General features: G+C 44.1%; 1 protein-coding gene across 7 annotated transcripts in view; it reads left to right on the top strand.

Moving 5' to 3' along the window:
* The window catches only part of LOC144828987 (sodium-dependent neutral amino acid transporter B(0)AT1-like), a 1,274,746-nt gene that overhangs the window by 554,945 nt on the left and 693,149 nt on the right, over positions 1-26,652 (top strand). For 5 of the 7 annotated variants that reach the window (XM_078687667.1, XM_078687664.1, XM_078687665.1 and 2 more), the window contains one exon: positions 5,470-5,582. In XM_078687667.1, the coding sequence (XP_078543793.1) occupies positions 5,470-5,582 (113 nt within the window). Of the gene's footprint in view, positions 1-5,469; positions 5,583-7,308; positions 7,524-7,798; positions 11,398-26,652 lie in introns of those variants that run through there. The other 2 variants (XM_078687670.1, XM_078687666.1) reach the window with 1 other exon arrangement.

Raw genomic sequence — 26,652 nt, 5'->3', positions numbered from 1 at the left:
CCAGCCATCTTGGAAAGCCAGCGAATTGCTTTCCGTGCAACTTCTCAGGCACCCACAAAGTTGTGCATTAGGGATTGAGAAGCCCCAGCCCCGAGCACCATCTGCACCGAAGATCAGCCCTCCACAATCCACGAGTTCTGCGTGGGAACCCTCTGCATTTTCCTGCTCGACGCATCTGTCCGGTCACTTGCCCGTTGGCTAGTGGCCTCTGTGACGACGAAACCTTGAATCTGCACCACTGGTCTGGTTGCTTCAGACTGGCCCTTGCTTCCCTGAAAAAGAAAAGCCTCTCAGACCTTGCTGGTCTGACCAAGAAGCTATCTTTGATTCCTGTGTGGGTTGCCTTTGTCAAGGCTTGTTGACTCCAATCCGGAAGCCGACACCGCCGACAGTGAGAGCATTCGTGGGACAGTCCGTATCCGGCGCCTGGTTGTTGTCGACACCTCCCGGTCCACGTGGCTGCAGAGACAAGCTTCATGACATCACCTGATCGCATCCCGACATTGCCTGGTTCCTTCCTGGTTACTTCCTGGTCACTGGCTAGTGACCCAGACTCTGTCCCCTCTGCTTTCAGGTACTCTTCATTCTCGATCCACCCTTGGATCCAACCTGACACTTCTCTCCTGGTCGCCTGCAGCATCTTTCTCCAAGGCTCCATAGGGATCAGCGACGAAACCCGACACACTTTGACACCTGTGCACCCGCTTCCTGTGGGTGAGGTAACGCGAGTATTTCGGTACTCCTGTGGGTATTGACTATCCTAGTGTCCTAGTTTCAAGAAGCTTTTCCCTATCCATCCGGAAGTGTCCTAAAATAACTAGTTTCCATTTCTTTCGTTCCCATTCTAACTCCATGGTAACTCGCCTGCGTGTAAAGACACTGCACGCGCATCCCGTGGGCCTCCTGCTTCCTATCCTTTGGTAGTACAGTGTAGCCCCAGCGATTATCCAGGCCCTAGGCCTTTCCTTTGTTTGTGACGTGGTTCTTATACCACTATTTTAGTATATGGTTTGAAGTGCCCCTAGGGCATTACTGTCTTTTGTGCAACTTATTGTATGTTTATTAAGTATCTTGTTATGTGCTTGTGCCTCTGACCTCATAAAGAGTTCAGAGGATTAATTTAGTAATAAATACATATATATTTTATATATATATCCTGTGTGGTGTCCTTTCATTTGGTATTAAAGGGATTGCATATGGTAAAACAGCTGGCTTCACATGCCCTCTTGAGTTTAGCCTAAGACTGCTTTGTCCATGCTACCACTAGGATAGCTGGTCTATAAGGTTGACTTTACAACCATCACCATAAGGGTTGTTTGGACTGGTGCAAGGTGCTCACTAGAATAGTGAACATCATATACCAGGCCAACTTCTCACACTGTAATCCTACCATCCTTGCCCTTACCCCAGATTTGGATGACATGCCCGGATACGTCATTTATAGAAGGTGGCTATCATTCTCAGTAATCTAGTGAGGACAAGATCAGTTCCCCGACCCTTTTCAACCTCCCAGAGTTTGCGCTCTCTGATAGATTGCCATTCTGCCAGCTCCTCAAGCATTGCAAAACAAGACAGGCGCTACCAAATAGGAGTGACATAGCATTTCAGTGCATTGAAGTAGGCACATGAACTGAAATGTATTAGTTTAACCTGCGTTGCTTAGCACATCCTAGCAACCTGCTTTCACTTCCCCTGAGCTACTGGCCCTATTACTGCATCTCACCCAACTGACGTCTAGAAAGTATCCCAATGTTTCCTGTCCCTAAGCACCAGTTGCCCTCCGTCTGTGGCACAGACGCCATCTGTCTCTCTGCACTCGCTGTTTGCTTGTTGGCTGCTGCTGTGTTAACAGGTCTGAAATACTTGGCAACCACTTTCTCCATAAAAAGAAGCCCAAAACATAGGCCTCCAGAGGAGGGCCAAGATAAGCCCAGCCCTTAAAAATCATCAAAAGGAAAAACATGAACTTAAAAAAAAAACAATATATTCTTAAGAGGGATGAACACATTCCCTGATATAAATTTTGAGCCATTGTGCCGATATCCGAATACTCCCTGACTATGCCACAAAATATCTATGTGGATAAGATGAAGCTCCTAAAGCAAAAGTTAGAGTTCTACATTTGTTATTCTAATGTTATACCACTGTAAGGGTAACTCATATTCTTGTTTTTAGGTTTCGCCCTGGGCGTTGCAACTGCATACGCAGTTGCTCCGCCCATGGCGAAACCTCATGATCCTACATATGTACTTTGGTTCAGCCTCTGTCTACCATTGGCTAGCTCCATAAATGGAGGCTAGCCATTGGGAGACAGAGGCTGTCAATCACGCTTTCTCTTGAAAACGCGATTCGGGGGCGTTTCGCGGTGTTTTTTTAAGCCCGGCCCCTTTGTCCTGGGCCGCGCTGTGATTGGCTGCCGGCCCGGGACACCCCCGTGACGTCAGCCAATCACAGCACGGCCCGGGACCTGACTTGTTTGCCAAGTGTTCCTATATAACAGTTTTATCACGAGCCTGACAGCGCCCATACAAATCCCGGGCTTTCTATATCAACAGCCCTCTTTGTACTAAGTTATTAAACATTAAATTTGTATTCGTCATTTGTATTCTGTTATGCAAAATAAGCTCCTTGATAAGATGTGTCTTCTTAATTGGGCCCTGGATGCTTCTAGGATTGGAGTTGTCAGATGGGCTGGAAAGGAGGCTTTCTGCCCAGAGCCAGCTCTCTGCCAGGAGACCCATAGCTGCGTAACAACGATATTAAGTTAGCGGGGCCAAACGGAGGGCAGTGCCAGGCTCAGGTGAGACTCCGCATCTGTGCATGTCTTATGCTCCGACACTTTTCTCGTAGCATCAGCAGGACTGACGGAAATAGATGTGTTTGTTGTTGACAGCGTGCAGCTGTGGACGCGGCTGCATGGGAGTTGTATAAGATTGAAGCAAATTTGTACAGAGACTAAAATATTGAGCTTTACCCCCAGTCAGCAGTCTCTGGAATCTTATTGTCGAAAACTTTATCTCGTTGTAACCTTCCCTGGGGTGATTTTCATTTGCAGCTGCCTTGTTCTGTCGTTCATCCCGCCCCGCACTGTATTAGCACTTTGTATGAGAGGATGGGAGCAGTAAAAGGCAGGGGGCGGCCGGGCCTTGGTCAATAAATGACAGGCGGCCATTTTGTGCCACAGACATAATAAGGATTAAACCAAGACGCCATGAAAAGTGGTCTAGGGAAGTAGTCCTGGCCTGGGCCGAGAGTAGTTTAAGGAAAGAACAGAATAGAAAAAATACTGCGCTGAGCTTGACACTCACTTTAATAACGACAAAAGAACCTCCGAGGATTAGCATTTGAATTTATCCTTACCCACTGAACAAAAGAGTCGTAGGTTTCATTATGCTTCAGTCACAGTCTAGATGCGTACCAGGGCCATGCCCATTTAGCCGCTTGCGCTCTTTTTATTCACTGCGAATTGTAATTTCATTCTCCTGGAGAGGAGCCTGCCCTTGACAGGCAAACGTAAACAGAAGGAATTCGCATTTTCACGCATAAGGCGTTCTTTAAAAATATTTTACTGGCATGCACCAAGCAGAGCAGGGCGGAAAGCTGTTCTCCATCACGACACGATATTGTTTTAATTTTCTGTTCCTGAAAGTCAAATACAGGCAGACGTCCACATATTTATGTGCCAGCGTTTTCTGAAAGAGCATTGCCACGCCGGATTCATGGCTGCTTGATATAGTCTGCCAGACAGTTTTGCGTGTTTTTTTTTGGTACCAATTGAAAATCGAATATGGGAAAATCATTTATTTTCCCTGCAGAGCTTTTATGTACTTAAACTTCGATGTAGAAACAGTGTGTACAATTTTCGTGTACCTATTTACACAAAAGGCACGTGGCTGTAAATGCTGGACGATGTACATTGCTGGTTCTAGCACAAACTACTTATAATACAAATTAATGGTAGAATATAACATGAAGGATATATGAACAAGTACTCCTTCAGTTAACATAATTTTAAAAGCATTATTTTCGAGGAGACCAAATGGATTTATGCAAGGCCTCGCGCCAATACTATGAAAAATTGACATCGGAATTTAGAACATAAAGTGTATTCAGCTAGTCAAAATTTGCCCTCTCTAATGTAAATGGCTATTCTCTTATGTTATGAATATGTGTCAACTTCAGTGAGCTATGGTTGAATGTTCTGAATTTTTGGTGTTTCACAGGTAAACTGTAAGACTTTAAGACATCTCTTAAATAGCCTCATAGGATCGTTGCCATGCTATTCTTCAACAGAAGTATATCGTTAAGTTTTTAATGTGTTCTGACAAGTGCTACTGAGCGTGGCCCCTGTCCTGTTCCTCTACAGATTATTTTCCATTTCCTGTCAAATTATTGCCTGCTCCACGACCTTCTTTTTTTTTAGGTCAAGTCCGGGCAGCGCATGCGCTGCTCTGAGAGGCATGCTGTATTCGAGTATGGACTTGAAGCTCTGCCCACACTCCTCCCATATTTTTCATTGGCTTGTGTCATTATCCTTTGTAAATGCTGGCTCCTGATTTATTAATAGGCTTCTTAGTCCCTCCTTAGTACTGCATTGCCTCCATTTTTAACCTCCCATGAGGACTGGCCCTTTTACTTCTGTTGTTACACGGTATGTCTTATTTAGTCTGTAAGCACTATTTTCTTTAATGAGTTACTCCTACCGCAGGCACAACATGCTTTCCTGCAACATTCAGCACGCCATGTGTGCTTTCACTTTCTAAGCCGCCCGGGACAATGGCAGCTGAGTAAAATAGGTCACACATTTACAAGAGTTTAAGTTATTGGTATTGTAAATGGCAATGCCTTTTATGTATATGTTAAATATCAAAACAGATACCAATAACCAATAGCTTTAACTCTCGCAAATGCGAAACCTATTGCATTGCAAATGCTTGTTATACATTTGTACATGCACTTACTTTTAAATGCTTCACACACCTTCCTGCACCACATTACAAGATTGTCACTACGCTGCCTTTGTCAGGAGTCCCTTTTTTTGTTAATGTCCAGCTAAATAAAGACTTTTTGTGCACTATTTATCTCAGTCGACAGTTAAATAGTACATAATAGTACATAATCTATACTATTTAGTCTTCAACCGGAAAAACAGTGATGTTTGGCCAGCCACTGGCTAAAATAGCAGAGATTATGTACTATGTTGCCTGCCATTGAGTAAATAGCAGATTTTATGTATTTTTGGCCAGAGGCCGAATAAATCGCCACTTCCTTAAACTAAACTACATTTGTACGTAAACTAGCATTTATAAATGCAAACTATTATGACACTGTAATGACAAAACCAACACTGTCAAATGTATTTTGACAGATTCAGATGTATTTTGACAGAATCAAAGAGTTCAAATGTAAAAAATGTCAAATGTAGGACTGAAAATGTATAATCATTTTTTATGTTTTTTCATTACTCAGCTTGCAGAACTGGCTAACCCCGTTACTTGGTTAGATGCTGGTGCCCAGGTTTTTTATTCATTCTCCCTTGCCTTCGGAGGACTCATCTCCTTCTCCAGTTACAATTCTGTTCAGTAAGTATGCAGTACTGAGTGTACATGTGTACTTTTTTCATGCTAAAGTGTCATTAAGATTGTGTGTTGGTTTTTATATCATCTGACATAAATGATTAATTTGCTGGTTAAAATGCTGGCTAAACAAAGACCTGCCTCTAAATCACCAACTTCTGAGAGAAGCCTTATCCTGGGATAATATGCTTAAAATCTCGTGGTTAAAGTATTTGAAAGACTGTTTTTCCGGATTGGGGCGCCCAGAGCTCTTTTCAAGCCCAGACGCTATTACTACAGCTGATGTAGAGTTTGTGAGGAAAACTTTCTCCCTCTCACGTCATTTGTATCGTGAGGAGGTGGAATTACATAAATGTAGTGTCCGGAAATGTGTTGTCTTGAAAACCACACTAAGTATGGAACCCTATCTGTCCTGGCCGATGTCGGGCTTTGGCCGTTTCTTGTTAACCAGGTTCCGTCTGGACCTTTTGCATTTATCGTTAGCTGTTCCAAAAGGTAGCCACCGAGGTCAAGTGCTACCGCCCTGCGGCTGCGACAATGTGTCTCTGCAGGATTTGGTGCACTTTTTATTTATTTGTTCTTTTTATGATAAACCTCGTAGGTTTTATCTTAAGCCCCTTCTTAAAAAACTGAAGTTTACCCAGGTTAGACCTGCACTTTGTTATTTGTAGCTGCTAAGTCATGAATGCACTTTATTTGCAATTGGCTTTTTAAAATCAGCTCTAAAATTTAGAAATAGCATGGAGGGCTAATTGCTCAGAACTGCTGTTAATACTGTACTTGACTAACTGTGACTGTTACTTTTAGATATGTGGTTTTAGATTTCTCTAATTTTATTTGTGTTTTTATCAAATGTGCTTTTATGGTTGTTTTGTATGAATAACCGAATAAAGAGTTTTGAAATTGAAAAATTGAAATTGATTGATATGCACTTAAAAAGTCTATGTGATTATTTTAAGTAATTTAAGTTATTTTTAGTAAATATCTGATAACTGCCTAAATCATAACATTCTTAGAAGCACAACACTAGGGGCCCGATGTAGGTAAAACGCATTTACCGATTTTTAAATACCGAATCATACCGAATCGGTATTTCAAAATCGGTAAATGATATGTAGATAAAAAAATTCGGAATTTTACCGAATCGGTACAATTCAGTATCGTGAGTCGATACGCACCGATTCGGCAAGTACCGATTCGGTATAGACAGAATCTGCCAATACCGAATCGGTAACTACCGAATCGGAAATAGCAATACACCCCATGGGCCAAAGGACCAATAGGAACGCGTCATAAATACCGAATCGGTAGTTTCCGAATCGGTAAAATCCGATTCGGCAATTACCGAATCGGTAAATGCCGATTCGTCGAGCAAGGAAACTGAAACTAATGACATCAGCCAATGAGGTGGAAGCACCCTCCCCCACAGGGTGTGGCAAGCCAGGTGCAACTCATCAGAACTTTCTGGAGAGGCAGCCTGAGCTGAGCAGCCACAGTGAGCAGCAGTATCCAGATCCCTGTGAAACATGGCAAGCAGCTCTGAGAGCCAGAAGGCTGAGCGCAAGCGGAAGAGCAAATTCATCACCATGGAGCTGCAAGTGTTGGTGGGGGAGGTGGTGAGGGTACACAGGCAGCTGTATGGAAGGCTGACCCTCACTGTTCCAGAGAGCACTAAGAGGAAGCTGTGGATTGAAATTGGGGAAAGAGTAAACGCTGTTGGTGTCACCCACAGGAGCCTGGACGACCTCAAAAAGAGGTTCTACGACATCCGCGGCGTCACAAAGAGGAAACTGGCCGAGCTACACAAGCAGGCTGGACTAACTGGTGGAGGCAAGAACCGGGCGCCACCCCTCACTGACCTGGAGGAACATGTGGCCACTACCATTGAGAGCGCGAGTGTTGTGGGAATTGGGGACCTGGATAGCTCATCCCGAGCTACAGCTACAGGTAAGAAGCATGCGCAACTTGACACACCATACGGGACACCTCCCCTTTAGACCCATTGCACAGCCAAACCCCAGCCCAGTACTGCTAGCAACAGACATGAGCAATGTATCATGCTAAATGTAGTCAGCAAAAGTACCCAAAAAATGCCACTGCAGAAGCATATTAAAAATAACTGTAATACTGCATCAAAGTATTTGTAATGAGATGTGCAATGCTTTAATGGTAGTGACTGTAATACATTAGCACTGAGTTGACAAATGCCTCTTTATACCTAGGGGCACCATCAGGCGGGGGAGCAGCAGCTACTCAAGCACCAGCTCCAGCACCATCAGCCAGTGCGGTGGCAGTGCCAAGCACCAGTGTACCTACACAGGAGGAGGACAACAGCAGTGCCCTGGGCAATGAGGAAGACACTGGACATTCCCTCACATTTCCACACTCCCCCCGACTGTCTCTGTTTCAGACGCCCCCATTGCAGTTCTCCCCGGAGAACTCACCACCACAGAGCCACCCTGCACCTGCCACATCTCCTGCCAGGAGGATAATTGTTGCTCCATTAAACATCATGGAGGGAGCAGCGGGTCAGGCTCCAGCACAAAACCCTGTAACACCTGTGTCACCCCAGCACACACAGCAGGGCAGCAGAAATCCCCGGAGGCCACGTGCATCCAGCAGTCCACTTCCAGCACAGGAGGGCCGCGTGTTCCTAGGGCTGGAGGGCAGTATGGTCAGAATCCAATGATTGGTTCATTTTCCATAACCAACCACCTGTGTAGATAGTGCGTCAAGATAGGTCCTGAAGAATTGGCAAGTGATTTACACACTTAAGGCAAGAAACATGTTGACCATGACAATACACATATAGACACCTCCGATCATCATAATCGACGGTATCCCTATTCTGGTTTTAATTGAGACGAGTGGGCTTGCAGATTAAAATTCATTTTGGAGCACCACCTCGCCCCATTTTATTTCTCCTCACATCACCTCACATCTACACCCGTAGACCCCTCACACGCACCTCACCTCAATGACTTGGGAAAAAGATCTCCGACAAAGAGCCCCTCATAGGGTGCCCGTCAGGCATTGCAGTGCCAGCTTGACAAGGAGCAAGCCCTATGATGAAGTATGACATCCAAATGGGTGTGTGAGGGCCCCACTTCCCAAATTGGGAGACACCTACACTCCACTACTAAGTAAGGGTGTTGAACAACGTAGCCTCCTTGTCTTCTTTCCCCACCCTACAAGAACAGCATACTCCGGTGCTATATTGCATCTTCACTTCGCCAGTGGCACAACGTTTCTCAAGCTCGTTGCTTTGCTCATCCCGGAAGTCTTTCAGTTCCGATAAGACAGGCAAACTGTCACTGATATCAAAAGGCAATCCGCCACCACTTTACTAGAATTAACAAGGTCCAGCACCCACATCTTGACCCCAAACATGACTTCATAGGGAGTTCAACCACCAATGGATCTTTTTAACAGAATATTTAAGGCTCTCTGTATCCCATACAGGTGGTGGATCCAACTACGACCTGAACCTAACACTCAGCTGCTAACGGCTGCTTCAAGTAACAGTTTTTACACTCCCCTATCAAATTTCCCATGGGATTATAAGGGGAGGAGTAGTGCATAGTCACACCCAAGGTTCCCATGGTATCCCGGTAAACCTTTGAGGCAAACACTGGTCGCTGGTCTGAATGGAATGTGGTTACTGTACATGTCTCGATGAAGACCTGCAAGTCTTTTATAACAGATCGAGCTTCAGCCGATTGCTGTGGCCATACCAAGCGCACGGTCGAGAAAGTGCCAGCTTAGCTGCCATATTTTGGTGCCGCTGCAGTTTGCCCACCAGCGTACTAGGCGCCTCCAGGAGCAGTGCGTTGCAGTAATCCAATCTGCTTAGGATCAGGCCCCGCACTACCTCTGGCCTAGCCTGCGCTGGGAGCAGTAGTAGTACTTTCCGCAACATCCGAAGCAGCATCATGCAGGTGGCTACAGTTTTGTTGACGAAGAGGTCCAGTTGTAGGTTGGGGCCAAACATGACCCCCAGATTTCGAGCAGACTCTGCTGCAGTCACCGCCCCGGAGAAGGAAGGGGACCAGAAATCATCCGGTAGTGCACGCGGGACACGGTCATTGGAGCAGTACAGCACCTCCATCTTAGATCCATTAAACTGGAGGGAGTTGGAGCTCAGCCAGTTCGATGTGGCAGTCATACAGCGGTGGAATATCTTTAAAGAGACAGCGTCTTTGCCCTCCAAAGAAAAGACCAATTGGGTATCGTCAGCGTAATTAAACACCGAGATGCCGAAAGATTTTATCAATAGGATCAGAGGGCGGAGGTATAGATTGAATAATATGGGGCTGATGGCCGAACCCTGCGGTACCCCCTGCCCAACTTTCCGCACATCCGAATTAAAAGGCGGCAAAGCCACCACCTGCTGTCTGTTGTTGAGGTATGAGACTAACCAGTCCCTGGCCAGCCCCGTAACCCCGATCTCCTCCAGTCTCTCAATGAGGGTGGAGTGGCTGACCGTGTCGAACGTGGCCGACATGTCGAGCAACACTAAAAAGGCTGCCCGACCTGTGTCGACCCGCGAACGAAGATTGTCCAACACGGCCACCAACGCAGATTCCGTCCCAAGCGCTGGCCGGAACCCAAACTGGGCCACATCCAACCTGGTGTTATCCTCTAGGAAACTGGATAGAGAGCGTGACCAACTTCTCCAAGATCTTACCGGAAAAGGGAGCAGGGAGATGGGCCTGTAATTTGACAGACAGGTGGGGTCGAGTGTAGGTCTTTTCAGGAGGGGGGAGACCACCGCCAGCTTCCAACTCTCTGGAACAGTCGCAGTAACAAGCGACTGGTGACAGATAGAGTACACAGGGTAGAAAAGTTCTTCCTGGAATATTTTCCAGAATTTATGCGGAAGAGGATCCAGCGGAGAGCCAGATGATACAGTCTGTGCCAATTTACAGAACTCCTCAAAAGATGGAAAAGAGAAACAGCTCAACTGAGGTTGATTGGAGAGTTCACCTGAAGCTCCCAGACTAAGGGGAGAGCAGTTCTGCCGGGGACGACTGGGAGATTTCTCCAAAGCCTCCAGACTAGAGGAAAGGCAGCTCAGCGGGAGACAGTTGGATGATACTCCCGAGACTGCCGAGCTAAGAAGAGAATAGTTCAGCTGGGGCAAACTGGAGCGTTCCTCCAGAACTCCCAAGCTGAGAGGCAGACAACTCTGCCGGGGTCGACTGGAAGACTCTTCCGGAGCTCCCACGCCGAGAGGAGGACAACTCGGCATGGGTCGACTGGAAGATTCGTCCGGAGCTCCCGGGCTAAGAGAGGAGCGACACAGCTGGGGTCGACTGGAGGACTCTTCCAGGGCTCCCAAGCCGAGGGGCGAGTAGGTCGGCCGGGGTCGACTGGAAGGTTCTACCGGAGCTCACAACTGAGAACAGCATGGGAGACCTCCTGGGGGAGCCTGACTAGATAAGCTGTCCAAGGAGACCGACTTATATACTTTGTCGAGAAAAGCCAATATGTTTTCCCTAGTTTTTTTTCCACACTACAGCCGGATTTATGAATGTTTTATTGAGCGTGCAGTTTCAGTTAAGTTGGATATTATGCTGACATGGCAAAACAAACTTAAAATTTCAATTATACGGTCTATATAATTTTTAAATAGATACATTTTTAAATAAGTAAACAAGAAATAAAGTCCCATGAACTGCCCCCCCCACACACACACACACCTGTCGGCGATAGCTTCTCAAGAAAAGTCGTTTTCAATGCACCAACGAAAATAGTAAAATTTGGCCCACCCCCTACAAATACACTTCTTGTCAATTTAAATAAATGTGGAAAAATACGAGCTGCAGTGTCGTCTTTTTCTTGTGGGAAAATAAATGTGGATAAATACAGATAAAATGCCCAAAAAATAAATGTGGATAAATACAGACGGAAATGGCAAAAAAATAAATGCCATAAAACCGGGAGCCTTAGTTATTTACCATGCAATAGTATTACATGGTAAATAACGAATCGGTAAGGGCCTGGGGCACTGTTTTCAGCGCCACCTACATATTGATTTACAGATTCGGTAAATATACCGATTCTGTACATTTTAAGGCCCCTACATCTCCATTTGTAAATACCGGTCGGTAATGGCCGAAATCGGCCGTTACCGACCGGTATTCGCCACCCTACATCTGGCCCATAGTCTCTAGTCTGTTTATATAGACCTGGCCACCAGTAACATTGCAGTAATAGGGAAACTGTAGCCACCACCCCTGTGTGAACGGATGCTAGCCCCTCATGTACTGCCATGATTAATCTGGCCTGCGGTCTAATTTCGGAATTACTCTAGCCCCCACTCCAGGAAGACGAGCAAACAGAATGTTTTGCACACTCAGTAGGTAGGAGTATTTTGTTGGAAATCATTTTGGTAAGGGGTGCTGCAGCACAAAGCTGTGACAGTCGTCATTATGTCTCCATGTATTCTCATTTTGAATGAGTCACTGCAGCTATGACAGCAGTTTGTACTGCTGCCTTTGTGGCTTCATCAGCCAATGAATGGGAGCAGGTCCTCGTGCCAGATCTCCCTGCAGCAGTTCTCCTGCCCAGCTTGCCTAAAGAGCGCTACCCTCTGCTGCCTGTCTGCCAGCTGCCCTTGTTTTTTTGCCTCCTCTGCTCACTTTTTGCTCTGTTTTGCCTTTTTCTGCTTGTTTTTTTGCCCTCTTTTTTGTTCATTTTTCTGCCCTCTGTTTTGACTTTTCTGCTTATTTCTTTCCTCTTCTTGCTGTTTCCCTCCTTTAACCATCCCAACACCTCCCCCTCCCCAGGACCTATTTAACGAAGGCCGCTGTGTGCCACATTGAGCAGGTCCTCATACAAGCTCCCCCTACAACCTTTCTCCTGTCCAGCTAGCCTGTAGTCCACTACTTACTGCAGCCTGTCCACCTGCTGCCCTCTTTTGTGTCTCCTCTGCTCTTTGCTTGCTCTGTTTTGCTTTTTCTGCTAATTTACTGCCCTCTGTTTCGTCTTCTTCTGCTTGTTTTTCTGCCCTCTGTTTTGCCTTTTCTGCTTGTTTTTCTGTCCTGTTTTGCCTTTCTGTTCATTTTTTTCTGCCCTCCGTTTTCCTTTTTCTGTTTGTTTCCTGCTCTTTCTTTTGCTATCTTCTGCTCTGTTTTTCCTTTTCTGCTCCTTTTTCTGCCCTCTGTTTGGCCTATTCTGTTTGCTCGTTTTTATGTCCTCTGTTTGGCCGCTCATTTTTCTGCCCTCAGTTTTGCCCTTTTTTTCTCGTTTTGTTCATCTTCCTGCTGTTTACTCAAGACCTGGCTTTTTGACAGAGACCTCGCACTCCAGCACCCAATTAATGCTAGGGGTGGCAGTGCTGTGCTCTACAAATGCTGATTGATTGATTGATTGATTGGATTGATTGATTGATGAATTCCCTGCATCACGTTGATGGCTCAGTGTGTGGATAACATGAGCCTGTAGACTTGCTTAAAGATTTGCCACCCTTTCCCAAAGCAGCTTGTGCTTGATAGTATACCATTATGAGTCTCTGAATCCATTCTGGTTCCAATAGTGTAAGTGTTCATTGTAAGACTGAACACAATATTATGAATCACACACTATAAGCGTGGGGAATTCTGGATATGTATTATCAAGTGCTCTAATTAGAGCTGACAATTAAGTCAGCTGTGCAGTGCAATCACCTAGTGACTGCGAAAATGTTTTTAGAAGTTGGAATTCTCTTAACCTCCTTTTACCCCTTACCAATGTGCAAGCCACGTAGTATTGGTGTTTTGTTCCAACTGCTGGCTGGGCTGAACCATCAGTGTAAACTATAAAGACGTATTGATCGAGAGACATTTATTCACAGACCACAGAGTATTCTTGCTCATATTGTAGATATGCCTGTGTTGGTAATGTAGAGTTGAAGACATAGTCTAAGTCTGTTGCTGTTAGTGAGTTAGCCCACTGTATCCATCTAGGTTGTAAGGCTTTCGCATTTGGGTCGCTGGCCTTTGTGTAAGCCTCTGAAGGCTGGAATGGAATACTGATAATTATGCATTTTTCCTGAGCCAATTACCTTTCTGTCACTACAGCTGTCTGTAATGCCGTCAGTATTTTTAATGTAGGTGCAAAACACATTTCTGTGCAAAAACGGAGTACCTTTTCCTGATTGTACCTTATGTGCGGTGTGCCTAACCCCTTTGGGGTGACCACCTACGTGAAAGAGATTGTGCAGTATTGTCTAGGTTACCAAATTTACAACGTGAAATATCAAGACCCTTCTGTGTAATGGGGAACCATATATGAATCAAAGACTTATTTTTTTAAAAAAATATTTGTGCGTTTATTAATAAAATTTTGTTAAAAAGATCATAGTATCACAATACTGTTGCATGAGAAAACACTGTAAGATATATATTCAATTGATACAAAACATATCCATAACACATTCATTAAAACAATTATAAGTTTAAAAACTGCTTGTATAGCTATGTTTACAAAAGACATATTTATACATATAAATATGTCTTTTGTAAACATAGCTATACAAGCAGTTTTTAAACTTATAATTGTTTTAATGAATGTGTTATGAATATGTTTTGTATCAATTGAATATATATCTTACAGTGTTTTCTCATGCAACAGTATTGTGATACTATGATCTTTTTAACAAAATTTTATTAATAAACGCACAAATATTTTTAAAAAAAAATAAGTCTTTGATTCATATATGGTTCCCCATTACACAGAAGGGTCTTGATATTTCACGTTGTAAATTTGGTAACCTAGACAATACTGCACAATCTCTTTCACGTAGGTGGTCACCCCAAAGGGGTTAGGCACACCGCACATAAGGTACAATCAGGAAAAGGTACTCCGTTTTTGCACAATTGTCGACCCAATCCTTTTCCTGACAGAAAGGGTAGCTCCCTACTCATAACTTTTCTGATATCGCAAAACACATTTCTGCATTGGAATATAAATGCGAATTATATGCAATCAGTACTGTGTCACCGTCATTGAAAGTGACATATGTGGTCCCGGCGATTATTAGAGTCACCAAGTTTTTGGTGTTAACAGATGTGTATAAGTGTTTTGAAGCTTGCATGTCAGTCTGTACTGAAAGCAAGATCTGTGCATGTTCAGGTATCCAAAGTGTGTGCTTAAAGTATGGACAGATTAATTCATAAAACGGTTTTCCCATTGTGCATAATCTGGTATGCCTGTTCTACCAACATTTAGAAAGCCAGAAAGTGATGGTAGATTTTTTATTGTGTTTGGTGGTTTTAGAAGTGCACATTTATTTAGGAAATAAGGCGCTAAGCTTGGGCCTTCATTTGATAGCTTGAATCCCAAGAACAGAACACTGAGAAAGGAAATTTTGATTTTTGGAAGTTGAATCTGTGGCCTATTTTTGCATATCGGACAATAATACGATCTACTTTGCTAGGTGTGTTTCTAAGTCATAATCTGCAAGATATATGTCATCGACATAGGACAATGCTTCATGGTCAAAAGTTTGCAACAGTCCTATTTCATGAGAAGAGAACAAGCCTGGGCTGTTCTTCTATCCCTGTGGTAATCGACAAAATTGTTATTGTAAACCTAGGGTGGTAAATGCTGTTAGAAACCTGCTTTCAGGCTCTATGTTTTGGCAGAATAAAAGCAATTTGAAATGTCTAATGCTGTATTGTATTTTTTCCGTTCTATTTTTTTCATTAGTGCTGTGCAGTGTGCATTTTGTACTGCACTTGCGCGAGTGAGACTGTTTAATTGTCAGTAGACTAAGACCAGGCGGTGTGAGCTGGCAGTTGAGCCAGGATTAGCACCTACTCTCGCCTGCGTGTGAACTATATGATTACTTGTAGGTAGGATAGATGCCCTAATTTTTCCATAGATAATGTCAATCTTATCAGTGAAAAAACCTGAAATGTCGTCACATAATTGTTGAGACGACATATCCGTACTTTCACACGCCACCGGTTTTAAGAAGGTGTTTAAAATTTGATAAAGCACTTTAGGAGCATTGCCTGCCGCCTCCAGTTGTAAGGTAACGTGACTCTTACGTGCAACTCGGATGGCTTTGTGGTAGGTGCTTATTGCCATCTGGTAGCTAGATTTATCCACCTCCAGGTGCGACTTTCTCCAGGCTTTCTCAAGTTTCCTGGCGGTTCGTTTAAGAACCCGCAGCTCTTCAGAAAACCAAAATTCCTGTTTTTTTGCAGGACGTTTTTTAAATATTTTCAGTGGGGCGATCTGTTCAACTGCTGTATGTATGTCAAGTTCATAATTAAGTAGAGAGGAATCAATATTTTCCGTGGGCTGAAATTTTGGCGCAATATATATCTCCTTAAAGGTTTCTTGAGATATGTTATGCCATTGTCTTCGCCGTACCGGAATCTGCAAAGAGCGGCTGAGAGGTACATCAATTTTGGGCATCGAAAACTCCAAAATAAAATGATCTGTCCAATAGGTCTGTCTAGGTGCGTGACACTTAATGTCAGGAAAATTGGAAAAGATCAATTCTAGGGTGTGCCCCGCCAGATGGGTATGCCCGCTGTTGCACTGTTTTAGACCTAGCAGGGAGACATCATTCAGGAAGGACTGAGCCTCCATGTTATCTTTTAGCTCGCTGTGGATATTAAAGTCTCCGAGCAATAGAAAATCTTTGTCTATATTGACATACGGAGCCAATGCTTCCACCAGGGAGCTGGAGAATTTTTTTATAGGGCCTGGAGGGCGATACACCAAAGCTCCCTTCCTACAATACTTAGCAGACGTACCAATTTTTAAAATAATCATTTCAAAATCAGAGTTACAACATTGATCTAAAATGGAGACAGCTATGCTACATTTATGAACAATCGCTATGCCCCCTCCTGCTTTAATAGGCCGATCCAGTCTGATAATCTTATACCCTTCTGGAATCCCAAGGGTGATAACAGGGACCGAGTGGGGTTTGAGCCATGTCTCAGTGAGGAAACAGAGGTCAGGTTTGTGCGTAGAAATAAGATCCCAAACCTCAGTATAATGTTTGGCCAGAGACCTTATATTACACAACAAGTTCCTCCCACCGTCAGTAGTTTCGATCACCATACATGTAGTCTTATTTTGGGGGTGATCTGTATTCCGGGGAGTTGGATCGCCTAGTGCCTGAAAATGACATCGCCTACATGAGAACGGCCCCTTACTTACAATGTTATTCAGTGAGGGTATGAATTTAAAAAGTCGAAGTAAATTCCCTCGATTAAGAATGTCGTGTCTACCTCTGGAGCGGAATTCTGGTGAAAATTTAAGTTTCTCACTAATTTTAGGACTGTGTTGATTAGCGACCTTGTTTTTCTCAATTTGTTTCGTTGTGTAGCTGATTGTTTTATTCCCATCCCTACTTTTAATCTGCAAATGGTCTCGTTCAGGTGTTATTTCAGGGATGCTTTCTGCCCTCCGCACTATAAGGACGCTGTCTTTTTTTGTATCTTCCTTCGTGCCAGCCTTGAGGTGGGGAATCATTATTTCCGTCGCTTTGGTAGAGATGGTTCCATTCGTTTTGTCGGAATTGTAAGTAATTAGCTCTCTTTCTTCTTTATTTTGGTTTTCATCTCGGTTAGGTACTATTTGCAGACTCTCTGGCGTACTATTTATTACTTGCACTTCCAGTACTCTGTTTTCTTCCCATAACGGAATTTGTGATTCATTTATTTTATCAGATTTTATTAAAATTGGGTCATTTAGTGGTTTTTTTTCCGAAAATAGGGAAGAAGTTGTTTTTATCTTTCTTTGTAGATCCTGAGGTAGGTAATGTGTGATCCTCGGCTAGGTTACTTGTGATATTCAGCTTCGGTTTCTCATTTTTTCTTGCTTTGCAGAGTTTTTTGACATCGTAGAGAAATTATATGACTCAGTGTCGCTATGATTTTGGTCATTTTTGGAGTCTTTACACATAGTTTCACACATAATTTTGTTTTCCAATGGATCCTTTGCCTCGGAGATTGGTAGACTAACTATATTGCCAGGTTGTCTTATTAGCTGTTGTGGTTCTTTGAGTTTAGGGTTGTCCATACCAACCCCAGGTGTAATTTTTTCCATTCCCTTTGTACTAGCGATGTTCATTTTAGAATTATCCTTACTGTGTTGGATGTTTCTTTTAGCGTCTTCTATTATGCTTGTTAGTACTGCAGGTAGGGCTGATAGCTTGTCCGTGATAGGCACATAAATGCAGTCAGAGGTTGTTTTTTCATTTTCTCTTTGTGCTCTGATTATCAGATCATTTAATTGGGCCAGTTTGTTGTCAATTCCCGCCACATTGTTTGCCATCATTTTTAAAAGGTCAATTTGTATGTCCATTTTATTTGATTGGTAATGAAGGGCTTCTAACGAAAGGGTTGATGTTTGGTAGAAGATATCCCAGGGTTTCACTGCATCCTGTTGTTTAACTCCGATTTCTATTGTTTGGGCAGTTTCACGCTTGGGTTGCTCAGCTCCCCCGGAGCCTTTAGGTTCCTCCCTGGTATTGACAGTAATGCCAGCATTGTCAGTTGTGTTTGAGGCTGGGTTATTAGTTCCCTGAGGTCCTTCTGACGTTTCCCCTATGGTCCTAATATCATTTGTTCTTTCCTTGAGTGTGTTGTTAGTCTGAGCGTTCCTTTTGAGCTCCCGATGATGATTAGTGTATATTTAAGTTCCCTCAGCGGTTGTGCCCAACTTTTTATTTATCTCAACTTTCAATACAAAGGGGATCCTTTGGGCTGCTTGCTCAGTCCTATCGTAGCAGTCTTGTTGAATAGTTTCCATAGATTGCGACAACAACTTGTTTGTGGTGGTGACATCCAAGTTAGACGTTACAAACGTGTTAATATCTTTCATCGTTGTTATATAGCAATTTTGCATCTCTTTTGAGGGTTCTTCCTGAGTTATCCATGGCTGTTGGTCTCCAGTTGGTATGTCTAAGTCCACAGATTCGTTTTCATTCCAGTTTTGTTCTATGTGGTCCAAATCTTTCATTTGTTTGTTATTTTGTGACAGATTTAGGGTTTCAGTATTAGTATTAATAGGTTTCATGGGAGTTTGTAGTTTATCCTTATTTTTTTCCATTCTCATTGACATCATACCTCCTGCAGGATCCTTCAAAAATAAAAATTTGTCTGGTATTTTACCAGATTACTCGAACATCCTTGCAATCGTAGATATAAGAGACTGGGTCTGACCAGGGTCGTTTGTTTTTACTTTTTTTGCTACAATAGATTGCTGCAATCTTTTAGTGCGTTTAGTTGCTGTTCCCACAGTTCTTACTTTTCCTGATCTCATGTCGCTGACTGTGCTTTAGTTGTAGTTTTAATTTGTTCCTTGTGTCTGCTAGTTGGTTCGTTAGAAGCACCCCAGCACAGTCCTACAGCTCCCCTCTTGCACACACGTGTCTCAAGCCTGAAGATGCCAAGCCTCTCTATCCGCACAACACCACGTGCACTCCCATGCCTGTCTACTCCCTCTGGTGGCTCAGGTGCCCTGCCGCGTGAAATTTCCACACAAACAGGTTAATCAGAGCAAAGGAGCAGCTGCCGTCAGGGGGCAGCACTGCAGTGAAGGCGGATTGAAGTGTAGAACGGACCCACAGAACCTGAGGGGTATGTTGTCCAAGATCCCAGTCTAATCGTGAGCTCTCATGATGGCTGTGGGTGTGGTAGTTTTCCGCCTTGTCCCACCAACCCAGTAACCCAGAAAGCAAGAAACCGTATGTGAACACACGAGCCCCAAACACTGCACCCCCTATCTCTTCAGGTGTGGTTTGGTCGCGATGCGCCGTCCGCAGTCTGATCCTGGAGCCGGCCTCTTGGAGCAGTCTCTTGGTGCAACCGGACACCTCCTGCCCTTAGCAGCTCGGTTTTACTTGGCTTGGTGGCGGTGTTGTTATGACAGCGCTCGGGGCACAGCGCTCACACCTGCCTACGACACAACAGCACGAACAGCACACGGGGGCGGTGAGGTGCTAGGCGGTGTTGTTTTCACAGCGCTTAGGGCAGCGTCACACCTGCCAGTAGCACTTTGCAGCACTTTGGACCTTGCTCCTTGCTCCTGCAGAGGCGCAGGCTCGCAAAGGCGTAGGCAGAGGCAGTGGGGTGCTGTTGTCTCAGCGCTCAGGCAGCGCTCGCACCTGCTCCTCATGCCTATACGCCGCACCACCGCACCCAGCTCCTCCCTCGCTCACAGGTCACTGCTGGAGCGGCACGTCGGGTCAAGCGCGTTTGAGCTGACCTCCGCGATCGTGGGAACAGGCAGGCCAACAGACAGGTTGCGAGAAGCGAGAGACGGCCCGCAACGGCCCACGTCCGGCGACAGGCCCGCACCTAAGCATGAGCGTAAAATCCCTTCCGCTGGCGGATTTTGCGGATTTTCGGCAAATTCGCAATCCGCGAACTCTCGCGAACTTGCCGAAAATTCATAAAATCCGTGCAAAGCAGATTTTTTGCTTAGTCGCACTTGCCAACTAGAATACTATACAATTTCGCGGGAGTAAACACTTGTGAACACGTAGATGCGGCGGGCAGCGACAATCTCGCAATTGCGAGATTGCAAAATTTGCAATTTCGCACAAGAAATCCACCAGCAGGCAGCATAAACCTTGAAAATTATGATTTTTATCAGAATAACTCCTCAGGTTGACATTTGCCTGCACTTTTACTTTGCAAGGAGTCCATTTGGGGGGTGGGGTGGGAGGAAGGAAGTGCCCCACAGTCTCCAACTTCCTGTTCCTGTCCAGCAGGCTCCTCCCAGTGCTTTCTTCATGTGCTGGTCACTTTGATTTGGATCTTGACCTGGAAGGATTACTTTTTGTGGATGCTGCTGGATATTTGGATTTTTGCAAAACTGAAAGCACTCTGCAGGTGCAAAAGTTCAATCTTATCATTAGTAACCATTCCCTGTAGTGCTTCCTGAGGTGCCCCTTCAGAGTTCATTTGCCTACTTGCAACTATTCTATGACCCCGCTCTGACCCTCACAGCAGGCTCAGAGAATAGCTACAAGTATACAACAAAGGTCCTGTTAAAAAAATTACACTGCAACAGAAAGCAATTACAGACAAAACTGAAAGCACTCAGCAGGTGCAAAAGTTCAATCTTATCATTAGTAACCATTCCCTGTAGTGTTTCCTGAGGGGCCCCTTCAGAGTTCAGTTGCCTACTTGCAACTATAGGCCACAAAGGTCCTGTGAAAAAAAATTGCACTGCAACAGAAAGCAAATTACAGATAAGGAAGCAGGTGCCAGCCAGACTGGAAGTTTAAATTCAGTGACACATTAATCAACCCCAAATTAATTCATGTCAATTGAAGCAGGGCAGGTGTGCTCTCTTTTTTTCACCCCCATAATCTACAGTGATAAACCAACCAGAGGGTGGCAGTGATGTACCAGAGGGTGGCATGGGTGTACCAGAGGGTGGCAGTGGTGAAACAGAGGGTGCTGTGAACCTGTGATGATGAACCAGACGTAGAAACAACATAGTCGCGGCCGTTTCGAGCGGACAAGTAAGTTCGCAATTGCGAACTGGTACACAACCCTCGCGAACTGGCAGAAACCCTTGCGAACACAAAAAAAAAATCCGCAAATTCGCGAGGGTTCGCGGATTTTGCGGATTGTGAATCCGTAAATACGCAAGTTCGCGGATTGCCAATTCGCAAAATCCGCCCATGCTTACCCGCACCTATCGCGCACCGGTGAGTCCTTGGTCCCCTTAGCAGACCCCCTTAGCGGGTACGGTGGATGGGAGCGGCAGTCCGTCTGTCCGTCTCGCTTTGACGAAGATGGCGTTCTGGTGTTCTGACATGACTCGTGGGCTCCCTCCAGTGGCCAAAAAACTAACACAACTGGTTCTGGAAGAATTGACTTTGAATAAAAATAAACCTATTGATTCTCGGGTATGAGGTAATAACAAAATAATTCCTCTTCAGCCGATCGCACTACAAGCCCCATGATTCCTGGGGCTATAGCAGTACTGAATAGGCTGGAGTAACTAATATGACGCAGCAGTGATGTGATACAGTGCGACGCAGGGGTGGCCAAACTCACAAATGAGCCGCACATGTGAGCAATGGCCAACACAAATAGACGTGCTCTCCAGCATCTGATATCCAGATAGCTGAGAGTAGCTGGACCAAGTAGGTCTACAGGAAGGGTAGGACCCTTGATGAAGAGAGTGAAAGATGTGTGAGTGAGTGTGTGAGCTGCGACATTAAGGAGAGGCAATAACATCGCCAGCCTATCTTTAACGATTGCAATACGCCTTCCTTTTTCTTCTACAACTTTATTGATCAACATTAGAGTGTGACTACAGGGCGACACCCAAGACAATGTACCATTGTAGAGTGAGCGGTCAACTACTAATGGGTGAGTGACTACATACCTGATCACGACTGAGTGGCAATATAATGACGACATGACGATCTGGTGATCTTTTTTGCACAAACAAATGGAAGTATGTTTTTAACGGTGCTTAACAGTTAATATAAGTCATATAGATGTGTCTAGAAATAATATATATTATTTCATTTCCATAGAAAACCGTCACGAGATAAGCGTAATTGTGGCATTTTCATATTCACAATTCAGAGTTGATTGGGGAACAAATATCTGGAAGTCAATTAATAATGAGCATGCAATGGGTGATGCATGCTTTCACACAGAATATCTAGTTGGGATTCCCCATTAGACATTGTCTGGTCCTAAAGTGTGATACTGGCACATATAATGACAGTCTCCAAAACTGTCTTTTTTATTTCAGGTTGGACTTCTAAGAAAATAAACAACAAAATAAAGGGAAAGTATAAACCTGTCCATTTAGGTGCAGCTACCTGCACAACAGTGTCAGGAAACAGGCTGAACTCTGAACATCAGGGAGGAGAATTGAATTATACTGACGAAAGCCCAGGACCCAGCAGGGCCATTATATAGGACTGTTCAATTTCAATTCCAAAAGCTTTATTCGAAATGTAAAAACAAATTCATAAAAGCATACAAATAAAATTCAGATTTAAAATAAATAGTTCTGATGCTGGTTCAATGACTACAATTACAGTACATAATTAAAAAAGTACAAAATGTTGTTAAAAACATTAAAATCAGAGAATTTCATGATATGGTACAGTGGCCTAGTAAGAAAATTAATTTTGAGTTTTAAACATTCTGCATATTCGGCACAAAACAGGTACAAATTTAGATTTACATGGTGTTTCATTACCTCACGGTAGCTCTCAGAAAAGAAGATACGATTCCAATAATGCGTTCATTTTCTAGAGATCTTAATTTATCATATGCCCTTCTACAGGACCTCCAGCCCCATGATACAAGTATGGGTTTCAGCAATTTTTCCCTCGGATGGCTATAGAAGGTGCAAAAGAGAATACAGTGAATGTTAGACTGAAAAGAAACATCATCACAAGGGCAAGTTCTTTTTTCTTTTGACCAGTCATTACGCTGTGGAAAAGTTATCGGTCTGAAGAAAGTCTCTAAGTGAAAACGAGTCAGGAGCATACGGTTGAAAGGGGGTTGTTCGATCGGAAGATACAACTGGGCCCCCTTATTAACAGTAATCAAATCATGATCCATGACTGTCTTCTTAGATCTTTCTTCCCGCCATCTTTTTCTCTCTAAATGTTGTAGGAGGAGTTTTTTAAGGGCAATTCTGAACACATTCGCCATACTATCTGGGTTAGAAAAATATTCAGGATGGCCAATATCATGCAGTAGGTCTTTAACATAGGTGAACCATTTGATATTGGTGGCTCCATCAGATGCCAAGCAATCCTTTATTATATCTCTATTGAGGGAAGTCCCTGGATTAACCCATACATTGTGCCATAGCAAGACTGGGGATGATTTAATAGTGTCTGTAACATATGGCAAGGCTTCTTCCATATGTGTCACAAATGTTGCCGTACTCTTTGGGGTAGCCAATAGGTAGTGTAGGAATCGATTTTCGACTCGTTGGATGGTTTCCATCAACTCGATCCCCCAGAGTCCAGCCCCATATTTCCCAGTAGAGATACACTTGGCCTTAAAAATCTGGAGCAGTTCTCTTACTGGTCTTCCATCTAGCTTTTTGCAAAGTTCACTAGAGCTCCGGTGGCTCTAGTGAACGCAAGACCCCTGGCAATTACTGCAGGTTTCCATGAGCCCTTTCTCTCAAAATGTACACCAAGGTAGCAGAATCTATCGGTAAGCTCTACCTATCTACCGTCTAAAATAATTGAACAGGATGTTCCTAGGTTCATGGGTCCGCATGACATAGTATATGTTTTAGAAACGTTCACGCGGAGGTCTCTCCTTTTCATGAAATCCGAAAATTTCGACACTGCCTTTTGTAAACCAACCCTGGTCTGGGACATAATTGCCGTGTCATCCGCGTAAAGGAGTATGGGAATGGGTGTCCCATTTACTGTGGGATAATCATGATAAGCTTCAGTCAGGGCGGATCCAATCTTGTTTATAAATAACGTAAAAAGTAGGGGTGCTAAAACCCACCCCAGTCTTACTCCTCTGCGGATTCTGAACATGTCAGAACACTCTCCCATCCTGCCAAATCTAACATGTGCACCAGCCCCATTATAGAGTTCTTTGATGAAAGTGAGGATTTGATTGTCCAGACCAATGTCAGATAGTGTTTTCCAGAGCATTCCATGGTCGACACAGTCAAAAGCAGAGCTTAAGGCCACGTATGTTACATAGGACTGAAACATCTTGGGTTAAGGGTTAAAGGACCATCATATCCTCAATACCTGATTTCCCCTGATTTCCCCTTTTAATATCTCAATAACTCCGCTAATAAAGGGATACCTTGGAGCAATTGGAGGACTTTTAATCTTTATGCCCCCTGGTCTACTTCTCTTAAGTGGTCCCAGAAATATGGGTGAGCCCACCCTGACCTTTAGAAGTCAGGGTGAACCCATTAATGAAGCTTCACACTACTAGAGTGTGTGAGGGTTATATTAAAAAAGGGGATTTTTTCCTTTCCCGCCCTCAAACGGACGGTTTACCTCCTGAAGAGAGTAGTGCCCCACATATCACAAACACACAGGGTGGGATACTTCTGGTTTGCTAGTATTGCATAGGAAAGATGTATCCCTCCAGCACCCCTTCCATACAGTGGAAGATCCTCTCTACCCTTCTTACTTGGGGGGGAGTTCATCCATCCTTTTTCTAGGCCTTAGATATATCAGTATGTCCTTAATTCCCTGATTTTCCAGGTCAGGATTCTGAGGTCAGCCCCCATCACTGAATTCATACACAAAAAGCCCCCGGAATGGTGAGGACGATACAAATACTGGGAATGTCTGGAGCAGAAAAGAGATACACACAAGCTCACACAGTGAGCTAGGACCCCATACTACCTAATGTGTACTGATACCGCAAAAGCCCAAGAGAACATGTAAATACCTCTTCACTCTACGAGATACCATTGTTATCCCCGGCTGGGTTGATATATTTGGAAGTTAAACCTCTAACTTGAAGGAGCTGTAAGAACTCCCTCTTCTTTGTTCATGATCGGTTTTATTGAGAAACACCCTATATTTTTCCATCCGGACCCTGTTTGTTCCTTATCGGCCCTGATGAAGGTGATAAAATAACTTTAATCACCGAAACGTACGCAGGCCAGTCATACACATCTGACAAGTCTAGGACCAAGAAAGCTATTCAAAGAAGAAATAACTGTGGACAACAAAAGGATGGACTGATGCCTCCTATCATGCTGATATTGCACACAGACTAACCCTTTGCATTTTCAGATGTGGTGTTTTGTTTATGTTTTTCCCATTTCTTTTATAAATGTGTTGTATGGTATGTTAGTGAGTTTGGCTGAATAGTATGCTTGGCGAAATAGGTTGTGTGAAAGCTCTATATTGATTTCACTTATGTTTTGTAATGGGGCTATTTTCATGTGGGGTGCTTCAAACGTTTAGTATATTTTTATATCTCTAAAAAAAGAAAACTGTATACACGAGTGACAACAATTGATTGTTTTGCCATTGTAGGAGAGTGGGGTCTGCAATCCTATGGTCACCCCAGATTTTTGCTTTTTGCTTCACTGGTTTACGTCTTTCCCTGGCTGTGGGCCTGCTAATCAGACCCACAGCCTAGCTGTTTTCTCTCTAAATTGACAAGCATGTACCTTAGGTGCCTTTACCAATTGGTACTGGGCCACCTTATCAGTCCCTGTACAGTATACCTTAGGTATGTTATGTTATGTTATCCGTATTTATAGAGCGCACAGATGCCCCAGCAGAGGGGCGTCCTGGCGCTAATAGAACAGAAAACCGGACAGAACAATGCCGAAGGAAACAAACACAACAACACTAGGAATCCAATGGAAAAAGAAAGGTTTTTACAGCTCTCCTAAAAACCAAGAGACTGTCAATCGCATGGATATGGGCGGGGAGAGAGTTCCATAGCTTTGCAGCAAGCACTCTGAAGGAGCAGCCGCCTGATCTGGACCTCTTAAAGCGTGGGACTGTAGCCAGGTGTAAACTGGAGGACCTCAGAGACCGTGTAGGAGTATAAGGAGAGATGAGATGCTCCAGGATCTGAGGAGAAGAATGTTTAAGGATTTTAAACGAAAGGCAGAGAGACTTAAACTTGATTCTCTGAGCTACAGGGAGCCAATGGAGCTTCTGAATAGTTTTTTTGGCCGAACAGAATCTTGGTAAGCCAACCAGAGCCCTGGCGGCAGCGTTCTGTACGCGTTGGAGTCTAAAGAATTCGGCCTGATTAGCTCCAAGCAAAAGAGAGCTTGCATAGTCCAGCCTAGAGAGAATTGTGGCTTGTACTATAAGCTGTCTAGTAGGAGCATCCAAAAATTTAAAAGTAGATCTGAGTTTGCGAAGAGTGCCAAAACAGGGCATAGGTGTACCCAGGGCCTACCAGGGGCTGAAGCATGTATTATGCCACCCCTGGCTGGCCACCTAAACAGACACAACTGGCTGCACGACAGCTGGGGCAAGGTGGTGTAATCACCCTTTGCTTTAGATATAGTTACCTATATCTAAACCTAAAATGGACACATATATTCCTATCAGTCACTCCTATGGAAGGCCTTATCAATCCTGAAGGCAGAGTGCTTGGAA

The sequence above is a fragment of the Lissotriton helveticus genome, chromosome 4_1, assembly GCF_964261635.1.
Source record: "Lissotriton helveticus chromosome 4_1, aLisHel1.1, whole genome shotgun sequence".
In the NCBI taxonomy this organism is placed as follows: domain Eukaryota; kingdom Metazoa; phylum Chordata; class Amphibia; order Caudata; family Salamandridae; genus Lissotriton; species Lissotriton helveticus.
This window is presented reverse-complemented; position numbering and strand designations above follow the sequence as displayed.